The sequence below is a fragment of the Procambarus clarkii genome, chromosome 57, assembly GCF_040958095.1.
Source record: "Procambarus clarkii isolate CNS0578487 chromosome 57, FALCON_Pclarkii_2.0, whole genome shotgun sequence".
Lineage (NCBI taxonomy): Eukaryota > Metazoa > Arthropoda > Malacostraca > Decapoda > Cambaridae > Procambarus > Procambarus clarkii.
Window position 1 is genome coordinate 35,442,918 of NC_091206.1, and position 12,808 is coordinate 35,455,725.

General features: G+C 40.4%; 1 protein-coding gene across 3 annotated transcripts; it reads right to left on the reverse strand.

Annotated features, from left to right (window-relative positions):
* Positions 1–710: 710 nt before the first annotated feature.
* On the reverse strand, positions 711–7,679 carry LOC138349515 (sulfotransferase 1A1-like). Of its 3 annotated transcripts, none has more exons than XM_069306163.1 (4): positions 7,591–7,679; positions 5,983–6,160; positions 5,668–5,810; positions 711–1,047 (listed from the first exon to the last, which is right to left on the reverse strand). In XM_069306163.1, exons 1-4 carry the CDS (start codon positions 7,662–7,664, stop codon positions 798–800), a joined length of 645 nt encoding a protein of 214 aa, XP_069162264.1. In that variant the 5' UTR covers positions 7,665–7,679; the 3' UTR covers positions 711–797. The 3 variants fall into 3 exon arrangements, with proteins under 3 accessions (XP_069162264.1, XP_069162266.1, XP_069162265.1); XM_069306165.1 differs by having other exon boundaries at positions 713–1,047; positions 5,983–6,170; positions 7,581–7,598; XM_069306164.1 differs by having other exon boundaries at positions 714–1,047; positions 5,983–6,170; positions 7,591–7,673.
* Positions 7,680–12,808: the final 5,129 nt, after the last annotated feature.

The window sequence follows — 12,808 nt, forward strand, 5'->3', positions numbered from 1 at the left end:
GAAAACCTGGAGGGCTATACTAACCCACCAGCTCCATAATTGGTACCGCTAGCCCTTCGGGGCTGAAATTCACAATGAAAACCCAAATGCATCCCCCAGATCTTTAGTATCAGTTACTGATCCAGATAATGGATCTGGAAGAGCTTATACTTAGGGTCTCCATAGCCCATTCTACTTGGAACTTTTCCTTTAAGTTGCCGACTCTTGACAATAACAAAATACTGTTACTTATCCGATCGACACTGATGAGCACGAACCGCCCAGTGAAAAGTAGAGTGACTAGATAGCCAGAAAACACTGCCCATTATAAAAGTCTCACTTTCCAACCTCCTTCCAATCCTAGAACAAAAGGGGAAAGTATCCTAAATGTACAGGTTACGGCAGTGAGCGAGACAAGCTGGGTGTGTGCAAGCCTGCGCGTCTTGTACCCACCGTTTTATCGAGCAATAAAAACCACTGGCTCTCGGCCGAGCAGGGTTATTGGAAAAACTAAACTAGTCAATAGGTAAACCCCCAAGTGGCGGCAGCTCTAGGAGGGAGAGGAAAGGGTCTATACATGTCCACTACACATGGCTCCCACGTTTAAAATTTGATCCAATTATTAAAGAAAACAGTCTTGTCAATATTTAGATTTAGACTTAAAAACAATTCAAATGAAGGAATAGAAACGGCAGGATTAGAGAAAAACATTTTACCGATATTTATCTTAAGTAGCTGTATTTTAACTAATACTAATCGTTTGATTACAAACCGTACGACTCTTGCTTCATGAAGCAGTGATTGCAAATCCAACCATTTTATTCCCATAAAACCATTAGAGAACAGTAACCAACTCGGACCTTTGTGGTTTGAAGAAGGCTAGGCGGAAGGAGGGTGCTGGGCAGGTGGGTCTTCATCACTCTAGGAGCAGGTAGAGCCTCGCTAATCTGTAGAAACACTCCGTCTTCAACCTTCTTGCCTGGACACATTTGACGAAACATTTCTGTGAACTGCTGAGGATTCTCAACAGTGCTTCTGATGGTCTTGCTGTCAAGCATCATGTAAAAACTGGAAATGTTTTGTTGTTGTTGTTGTTGTTACTACACCTACCCAGAGCTGAAATACTTAAATTTAATCACTTTAGAATAAATACATTTGAGTTTATTCTTAAATCACCAATTATGCAATAAGTTCTAGCAATACATTTCTTTATATAAACCCATCCAGAAGCACAAATACAGGATCCTTCATATATTGCAACCGATATATGAATGGTTCTTTGCTAATCTCGCATGTTGCACCGACAGTTAACACATGACTTCACATATTCAAGCACACATTAACATCACGTGCACAAACGTGTGGTAATCATGAGGTAATAAAGAAATTTAAGCCAAACACTTATCGTCACAAAACTATCACCATCTTAAAACAATATTATGCTTCACGTTACAAATTTTATATGACCTATACCTATAGGTCATATTTTATATGACCTATATATGACGATATAGGAGAAAATTCTGTTAGGAAAAATTCTGTTAACATGCCAGATTTTCGAAAAGCTGATTTTAATAGCCTTAGAAATTTTTGGGTCAAATTGATTGGAAAGTCTTGGGTATGGGGTGGGGGCCGGTCTTGGAGCGAGACATGAACCCAGCGATAGGTGACGTAAATGGGGATTTCGATGTGGATTCAATATATAACTTATTTAAGAATATTCTAAACAAAGCACAGGAACGTAGTATACCATACAAATTGAATAGATCGAATACCAATGACCCAAAGTCGATAACAAAGAATTTGAAGAACCTTATAGGTAAAAAGAGAGCTTGGTACAAAAGGATTAAAAATGGGGAGGTCACTTTAGAACAGGAATTCGTACAACTGGTTAGAAATGTTAAAAAAGAGATAAGGAAAGCAAAAAGAAACTATGAAGTTCGCATAGCAGGGCAAGCAAAGACAAATCCTAAAGGGTTTTTTCAGTTATATCGTACTAAGACTAGGGAAAGGATAGGTCCATTAAAAACTGAGACAGGTCAAATAACAGATAGTGATGAAGAGATGAGTAGTATTTTTAATAAATATTTTGTATCTGTATTCACTAAAGAGGAACTTAATATGCCTTCAGCCAAACAAGTCTATGTGGGTGGGGACGAGGACAGGTTGAGAGTTTAACAGTTACCAGGGAGGATGTTCTTAAATAGTAAAACTCAAACCAAACAAATCCCCAGGGCCGGATGAAGTGTTTGCCAGGGTGCTTAAAGAATGCAAAGAGGAGCTTTGTGACCCACTGTCAACCATATTTAATAAATCAATAGAGTCAGGCAGAGTGCCAGAGTTTTGGAAAGTTGCTAATGTGATACCAGTTTTTAAGAAAGGAGATAGATCACTTGCGTCTAACTATCGACCAATTAGCCTAACGTCTATTGTGGGAAAGTTACTCGAATCTATAATAGCAAATAAAATTCGTCTTCATCTTTAAAAACATAAATTAATATTGAGTCGCAACATGGTTTTATAAATGGCCTTTCATGTTTAACAAATTTGTTATCTTTTTATTCTAGCATTGTTGAGGCAGTTGATAGTGGTAAGGATTGTGATGTTGTGTACCTTGACTTTAGCAAAGCTTTTGATACAGTGCCACATGAAAGACTGATTAAAAAGTTAGAGTCTCATGGTATTGGGGGTGCTATATTAAGCTGGATTAGGGCATGGCTATACCAAAGGAAACAGAGTTATAAATGGAGTCAAGTCAGAGTGGGAAAATGTTGTAAGTGGGGTGCCTCAGGGCTCTGTCCTGGGACTTCTGTTGTTTATAATATATGTAAATGATTTAGATTCAGGTTTGAGTAGCAACATTTGCAAATTTGCCGATGATACGAAAATCGGTAGGGAAATAAATTCGGAGGAGGACTCACTATCACTTCAAGTTGATCTAGATAGGGTTTTGAAATGGTCGAAGGATTGGCAGATGCAGTTTAATGCTGATAAATGTAAAATTCTGAGGTTAGGTAATGATGATAGGGTTACAAGATACGAGCTAGATGGTGTTGAGATTGCGAAGTCGAATTGCGAAAGGGATCTGGGAGTTATGATTAGCAAGAATTTAAAACAAAAGGATCAATGCATAAATGTTCATAATAAGGCAAATCGGACACTTGGATTTATTAATCGCAGCGTTAGTAACAAGACACCTGGTGTGGTTCTCTAGCTTTATCTTGCTCTAGTTAGGCCCCATTTAGATTATGCAGTTCAGTTTTGGTCGCCATATTATAGAATGGATATAAATTCACTTGAACGTGTCCAGCGTAGATGACTAAGTTAATTCCCCAAATTAGAAATCTTTCATATGAAGAAAGATTAACAAAGCTTAAGTTGCATTCACTGGAAAGGCGAAGAGTTAGGGGTGACATGATAGAGGTTTACAAGTGGGTGAATGGACATAAAGGGGATATTAATAGGGTATTAAAAGTATCAACACAAGACAGAACACGAAACAATGGGTATAAATTGGATAAGTTTAGATTTAGGAAGGACTTGGGTAAATACTGGTTCAGTAACAGGGTTGTTGATTTTTGGAACCAATTGCCGCGTAACATTGTGGAGGTGGGGTCCCTCGATTGTTTCAAGCGCGGGTTGGACAAGTATATGAGTGGGATTGGGTGGTTATAAATAGGAGCTGCCTCGTATGGGCCAACAGGCCTTCTGCAGTTGCCTTTGTTCTTATACCCACGGCCTGTATTCTGTCACAGGATATCAGTCCCTAACTACTTATTGTGTCAACCTAATCTCTGGTTAAAGAGTTACAAAAACCATGTGCACCATAGTACAAAGATTGACGTTCTAAGCAATTAGGTAGAACTTTGTACTATTGTCCGGAAACATTTAAAAACGTATTCCAATGCCTAGTATAACATTTACTTTATTAAACCTCCGATTGCACGTAATAGACCTAGGAAAGGTTAGGTTATTTTGTCTTTGCAACTACAGTGGAAAAGTTAATTTATCGAAATTCAATAGTATTGATCCCTACTTTTCTAATTAGGTTGTACATCTGCACGTACTATTGTCATCCTTCGTCCCAATACAGGGGGACGGGTTTAATTGTCAGAGGTCCCATTCCCTGAAAACAACAATGTAGTGTGCGAGTGAAAATTAATTTAGGACAGTTTGGCATCAATGATAAACTGAATTATCCAACACTGACAAAGAGAACCAATCACCAGAGTCAGACATGATAATTTTGCTTACACAAAAGACCAAGTGTTATAAATATTTACCCAAGACATCCAAAGCGATTGCTTCACATGCATGACCTGATTTTATGTAACTACAGTATTGAGCCAAAGTATTTGGGCCAATCATGAAGATTGGTCCAAATACCAATTTGGTAAATATACCAAAAATTGAAGTCATTAAAGCCTTCATGAAAGGTTTTAGTGACTTCATAAATGCATTTAACCGTAAAGCCAGGGTAAGCATCCCAACCATTATTAATATAGCAAGAAATTTATGACATTTATTTCCTGCAACCACTAGTATTTAGTCTGCCAGCCCCCCCCCCTTCCCCCTCGTGTCCACGGAACATTTATAAAAGGTGGCATCTCCCCTCGCCCAGCACCGCCTCAAACAATCTTTTAATGACCAATTTACAATTCCCATCCCTCTTTTTGCAACTAATAAATCAAGCTGGGGCGAGGCTTTATTACAGACAAGTACAAACTCACAAAAATGTATCTTTATCTTCTAGGGAGCCGGTCGGCCGAGCGGACAGCACGCTGGACTTGTGATCCTGTGGTCCTGGGTGCGATCCCAGGCTCCGGCGAGAAACAATGGGCAGAGTTTCTTTCACCCTATGCCCCTGTTACCTAGCAGTAAAATAGGTACCTGGGTGTTAGTCAGCTATCACTGGCTGCTTCCTGGGGTTGGAGGCCTGGTCGAGGACCGGGCCGCGGGGACACTAAAGCCCCGAAATCATCAAGATGACCTTCCCAAGTGCTATATAGTCGTAATGGAGTTGTGCTTTCCCCTTGATAATCCCGTCGCCCCCCCCCCAAAAAAAAAAAAACATTGTTTGCTAGCACTAATCTGAACAACCAACCACTGAACAACCCATCTTTGTATTCTACCAACGTAAAGTACAAACACAGGAAATGGTAAAAGGAATAATACTTCACACAGTCTGATTAACAGATCTTATCTCAAGCAGCCAAAATTGCCACACCATTTTATCCACATCCGGTGCCGTGTTAAGCAGGAGTAACCGTTTTATGAAATGTCATCGAGAGAGAGAGAGAAAAAAAAAAAAAAAAAAAGTGCCAAAAGTCTTGGCAAAATTTTTATTTTCTGCCAAGATAAAATGGTTAAGAATATTTATGAACACTATTTTAAAGAACTTTTGTAAGATCTTCGCTAATATTACATGGTCTTCAAAATTAAAGGGAACTAATCTAAGGTACGTCTGCAAATTAGCGAATTTACTGCAGCTTGCTGAACTACCATTCCGAAAAAGTCTTCCATAAATGCGATCTAAACCGGGGCTCATTTAGAACTAAGCAGCTAAACACTAATTAATCTTTTAACCACACCTACCGATTTATTAGGAGCAATCAGACTATACAGTATTATAGCCCTAGTCCCGGGCGTTACCAAGACAATCACACTGATAAACCAAGATTGTCCTACTCTATATGCGGTGCTCTGATGAAGATGGGCAGGTTGCCCCTCTGGTTCAGGTCGGGGTTGTGAAGCATCGTCCACACCAACTCCAACATCCAGGTCGTCCCAGACCTGGGCATTCCCATCACAAGTACGTCACCTTCAGTGAACTGAAGAGAACAACATTATTGTAGTATACATTATAGAGAACATACAAGTGTATACATTTGACACCCACATATATATCAGGGGAGAGTGATCTGGGCACCGTTCACCCCCACCCTCCCGACCAAGTACATTACCCATATTCAAGTGTCATCAGTAACAATAAAGACATTACACCTTGTAGTTGTAGATGGCGTCAGCATATTTGGTGAAGAGCGTCGGGTAGAGCCAGCCTCCGGGCCTGAGGCGGACCATACCTTTGTTGTAGAGCGTCTGTTCCTGCTCCATCCTGGCCAGCCACTCCTCGCTCATGTCCTCCACCTCGTGACCACTAGCCAGCTTTGTATTCATCTTCCTAGGTACAACTACACGGGTCGTTATGGCAGTCAAGTCATGAAAATACCTGGTCTATGTCAGGCATTACAGTGATAGGTAAAGTGTCAGTACTTTAATAAACGTGTTTACAATTTGATGGCGAGGATGATTATTTGTGGATGCGTGACATGGCCCCAGTCAGGGCTGTGTCGGCCGATGGCCTGTTATGTGACGCCAGGGATGGCGGGTGGGGATATGAAAATATTAGTTGGTAAGGGTATTAGGTGAAGAATGTTATGAAAGATGGGTAGACTATGTGGGTCGGGGGAGGTGTCGAAGCTTAACCAGTTCCTGCACTTCTATTCAAATTACATAAATCAACAATACAACTACTCAAAAACTACAATTAAAGTAGTTATTTCAAAAAGAAAAATAATGTTCTTAAAATAGGGAATGGAGCGTAACTAGCGCCACCAGTCATCGCTCATTGGGTGGGGATGTTTGGGCAGATAGAAATCTAACATTCACCAGACCTACCACACCACACTGAACTATGCAACACCTGCCTCTGCAAGAATCGGGAGCACAGTATAATCTGTAAATAATGCCGTGCAAGTTAATACTGGAATCTTGCAAACTTAATTTAGATCCGATAGATATACAAATACCACATTGTCATTAGGTGTATATGTAACTTACTAAGCGTGCCAAAACCTGACGGGAAAACTCCGCCTACTTACAACTACACAGTCGTTATATTACCTTCACAACACTAAGTTCACCTACAATGACAAGCCGACCGACTAAGAACGAGCTGGTATATATTTTAAATACACACAAGTCGCATTATCAAGAACTGGCCTAATGGTCAGCGATAAATCCAGACATCAATGTATATTTAAATAGTACAAACTCCCTGCCATTGGCGGGGCGCGTTACAGCAATTACTTTGTCGTTTCAACGCTGCGTTATTAAAGTCTACACAGAAGCCAACTTAACCCATAATAGAGATGGACCAAAATTACATTCTCCAGATTAAATGTGGCATCCACTGTACTGTTATGCCATTCCTGCAAGACACCAAACACCAACGAGTTGCTCAATAAAGAAAGATCACTTGGCAAGGAAGGCGGTATTTACAGCGTGCATAGACCGCGAGAGCAGTACGCTGTTCGGCTCGTACATTCCCTCCAACATTATATTTCCTCCATACAGCGTCGGCAAATAATTACAACCATTTTAATATTTATCTACTTATACTGCACAATTACACCAATCACAGTGTCTTTTCACAAATAGAATGTGAATACACTCTGCTCACTCCAAGAGAACTACTGCATTTGGCAACTACTATATCTACACAAAGTTATTAAAGCAGTTGGTTATACAGTCCCCAAATTATTTTCACAGTTTAACTATAGTCTTCCCTGAAGAATATTCATTTAAATACGTCAACACACTTCATCTCACGTTGTGACACTGAAGGTGGGAGGAGGAGCAGCAACACAACTACTCACACCAACACAGCACATATGACCGGCCATTGGCTGAGGCTCCACCAAAGTCAACACCCCAGTGTTACCAACTCGGCTAATTAAGTACTCGCATCCATCTAGTGATACCAATTCAGTGTAAAAATTAATGCTTAGGCTATCATTTTAAAGATAATAAAAAAACAATTGTATGTGGACATAGAGAAAAATAAGGCACAAAAATTTATGTTAAAGAAGAACAGTAGAATGCTTCGTTAAAATAATTATGAACATTAATTCCGGTTGTTTCCAAAAATCTCGCCCGTTCTCACGCTTGAACAAACGTTTAAATTAAAGGAGTTTATTCCGCAATAAGTGTAGAAACCTTAACTGTAGAGGACAATGACCTGTAACTGGAGGAGGCATTTTGGTGGCTGGTATTCATAGTGTGGAGGTCACTGGTCATTACGTGTGAGAGCGAGGGAACTGTGCAGCGATCTCACCAAAACCGGACCTAACAATTAATGAATCTTTACATGTGCACTATGGAAGGAAGCGTAAACATTAACATGTTTTATAGAGAATACAAGCGTGTAAATGTGTAGGTTTTCTCCTCTTTAACAACATCAGCATCAATAGCTAAGATGACAAAGTGAAGGTTTTCTAAGTTAGACAAACGAGCATCGACCAGTTTTTGTCTATCGTCAGCAGAGTACGATAGCAGTGATATCCTGCATCCGGATTCACAAAACAGTTACGCAAGTACTTACGAACGTGTACATCTTTCCTCAATCTTTGACGGCTTTGGTTACATTTATTAAACAGTTTACAATCATGAAAATGATTGTAAGCATGAAAATGATTACAAGCATGAAAATTTCCCAATCAACTGTTGTTATTGTTATAAACAGTATCCTGGTGCTTCGGAGCTCATTAACTGTTTAATAATTGTAAACAAAGCCGTCAAAGATTGACAAAAGATGGACAGGTTCGTAAATGCTTGCGTAACTGCTTCGTGAATCTGGCCCCCAGACTGATAGACAATACCCACTAAAATCAACATGGTTACTTAATTATAGTAGGCACCTTACCCTGGGATGTGGTACAGTCATTGGTCAGCACCTTACCCTGGGATGTGGTACAGTCATTGGTCGGCACCTTACCCTGGGATGTGGTACAGTCATTGGTCAGCACCTTACCCTGGGATGTGGTACAGTCATTGGTCGGCACCTTACCCTAGGATGTGGTACAGTCATTGGTCGGCACCTTACCCTAGGATGTGGTACAGTCATTGGTCGGCACCTTACCCTAGGATGTGGTACAGTCATTGGTCGGCACCTTACCCTAGGATGTGGTACAGTCATTGGTCGGCACCTTACCCTAGGATGTGGTACAGTCATTGGTCGGCACCTTACCCTGGGATGTGGTACAGTCATTGGTCGGCACCTTACACTAGGATGTGGTACAGTCATTGGTCGGCACCTTACCCTAGGATGTGGTACAGTCATTGGTCGGCACCTTACCCTGGGATGTGGTACAGTCATTGGTCGGCACCTTACCCTGGGATGTGGTACAGTCATTGGTCGGCACCTTACACTAGGATGTGGTACAGTCATTGGTCGGCACCTTACACTAGGATGTGGTACAGTCATTGATCGGCACCTTACCCTGGGATGTGGTACAGTCATTGGTCGGCACCTTACACTAGGATGTGGTACAGTCATTGGTCGGCACCTTACCCTGGGATGTGGTACAGTCATTGGTCGGCACCTTACCCTAGGATGTGGTACAGTCATTGGTCGGCACCTTACCCTGGGATGTGGTACAGTCATTGGTCGGCACCTTACCCTGGGATGTGGTACAGTCATTGGTCGGCACCTTACACTAGGATGTGGTACAGTCATTGGTCGGCACCTTACCCTGGGATGTGGTACAGTCATTGGTCGGCAGTTTACCCTAGGATGTGGTACAGTCATTGGTCGGCACCTTACCCTGGGATGTGGTACAGTCATTGGTCGGCACCTTACCCTAGGATGTGGTACAGTCATTGGTCGGCACCTTACCCTGGGATGTGGTACAGTCATTGGTCGGCACCTTACACTAGGATGTGGTACAGTCATTGGTCGGCACCTTACACTAGGATGTGGTTGTGAGAGTTTGTAACTTGTGAGAAGTTTTGGAATAAATTGTAATTGGTATAAGGAATTTTAGCTCTGAAAATTTCTAAGAATTTTCTTTATTCTTTAACCTTTATTCCTGTCGTGATATTCAACTAGGTCGCCTGAGGAAGGACTTGCTTAGCTAACATACCAGTGTAGTAAGCAGCTCATTCCTCACTTTGGGACCATGTATGAACCATTGACTAGGCGCGAGCAAACGCCGAGACCCCAATGAAAATTTAAATCCCCTCTCTTAGGCCGCTGACCTTCGCCATTCGCCAAAGCGAATCTAACGAGTAAGTCAAGGGCTCTCACAACAATAATTTATTGTTGTGTGGTGCCGTATATTTGATCCAAAGCTCAGAACTAGTCTCAACTTTATTAGTCGAGTGTGAAGAACATTTGCATAACAATAATAATGTGTGGGGGTGTAACGAAAAGACAGCGTTAACCATAACAACTTAGTTTATTCAATAAAGTACTAACTACTACAACAAAACAAAATGTCAATGACATTACTCGAGATCCTTCCTGTGACACTATCAATGACAGCTAGACACCAGCCCCTCGGACTGCATAATGAACTAACTCGAACATAAGCGTGACCACAGAGGAATCAACAAGAGACAAGAACTAACAGATCTATAATCACAATTACAACAAATGACACAGTAGGTTCTGAAACACGACTCCAGTAACCTCCTAACTGTTCTACGCCTCAGTGCAGTCTACTCCTGCAACAGCGGTTGCAATGCAATCAAATCAGTAGTCTTTCAATGACAACAATCACTAATGGGTTCACTAGCAACTCCAGCACCCTTCCTCAAATTAATCCTTACTTTAACACTACGTCCCACGGACGATCAACAATCAATAACAATTGATTTACGTTAATAACACAATAACATTTACGTTAATAACAAGGTAACATTTACGTTAAATTAACAACTCTTACAACTGTCACTAGTAACGCGGAAATTACACAACACTCTACCCGTCGAGCATTCAATGAGAAAATCCCATTAATCCCTGTACTTCCAGACAGCTGATTAATCTCTTTACTAGTTACGTTAATTTACGTTAATCGGTTACTAATCACTCAGCGATGGTAAACTCTGATTTACAATGTCCAAAGTGCTAAGAGAACGGTAATCACTCGTGATTACCTTTAGAGTAATTAATTACTATCCTCAAGATCAATAATTAAACAATTAAAATACGCAACCTTTCACACTGGCTCAGCAATTTACATTAAGGTATGAATTCCGTCTAAGCCTTCCATACTCAGACCAATTCAGGTGGCTAATAACGGTAATTAGGCACCACGTTTACGTTATTCTAAAATGACGCTACTCCTCCCACGAGTCAATCAAGTGCCGGTACTTCCGGGCAGATAAATAACGACGTTACGTTAATGGAACAATGTAGTCTTCGTGTGAGTCGATCAAACAAGGATCGAGGTTAATTAATTTGACTTCCTGAAACACGTCAATTACCCGGCCCACTGACCGATAATTACGACAGACAGTACTCTAATTCTTATCTCGCTGATGGCTAGGCTCCTTGAGACTACTGTAGCTGCTTGCAGGAGAGTAAATTAACCCAAACGCATTCTACGTTACTCAAATTGTCAAAGAACAAATTCTCTTAAAGCAATGGGCGTTTCCTTGGTTACGTTATATTAATTGCCTCACAATCACCTCACTGAATACTGGACTTCGATGTCCCACCAGATAACCAGGAGAATATATGTGCACCCAAGTACTCGTCTACAGCCGAGTTCACCCACGACAATGACAAATCACACTAACAAATCACAGTGATTTACGTTACAATCCGGTTGCTATGACAATACTGCAGAACCTAGTAAAATAACATACAGGACATGAACCCTCTAGAATACTGCCTCACAATGGCTTTACTGGACTGCAATCACCTACGGTGATTGCTCAACACTAGCAACAATCACCATCAAATAACAACCCCTTTCAATAACACACACGGCAAGTACTCTAATTTCTAAATATTAGATTACTGCACAACACTTACTTACTGTTGCAAATGACCCCTAGAACATAGGTCAATATATTGCAATCACCACACAGTAAATAACACAATAACACTGGGCACCGTGACACTACGATTATATATATATATTATATATATATATATATATATATATATATATATGTCGTACCTAGTAGCCAGAACTCACTTTTTGGCCTACTATTCAAGGCCCGATTTGCCTAATAAGCCAAGTTTTCCTGAATTAATATATTTTTTCTAATTTTTTTCGTATGAAATAATAAAGCTACCCATTTCATTATGTATGAGGTCAATTTTTTTTTATTGGAGTTAAAATTAACGTAGATATATGACCGAACCTAACCAACCCTACCTAACCTAACCTAACCTATATTTATAGGTAAGGTTAGGTTAGGTAGCCAAAAAAAGCTAGGTTAGGTTAGGTTAGGTAGGTTAGGTAGACGAAAAAACATTAATTCATGAAAACTTGGCTTATTAGGCAAATCGGGCCTTGAATAGTAGGCTGAGAAGTGCGTTCTGGCTATTAGGTACGACAATATATATATATTATATATATTATATATATTATATATATATATATATATATATATATATATATATATTATAATATATATATATATATTTACTGCTGACACATGTAGCCTACAGCTATCAAACGCTATTGGGAACACTAAGGAGAATCTCACACTCCTTAAATCACATGGGTGAGTGATTTATCGATCACGCATGCCGATAAACACTCTCGAGAGTTACGTTACTCGATAGAGCGATGACGGTCTCTCCAGACAGCCTCGTCACTCACCAAAACTCACCAAAATTACGTTAATACATATATATATAAATATAAATCACACTTGTCATGGCCCTGGGAACAATACAAGAATTTAAGACCACACTGTGGTACACTCCACAATAATCATTGCCAGGAATCACTGGCGTTACACATACCTGAGCGCTCAGTGTTGGAATTCCACACCTGCAAGACCACACATGGAAATGATATCACTCCAT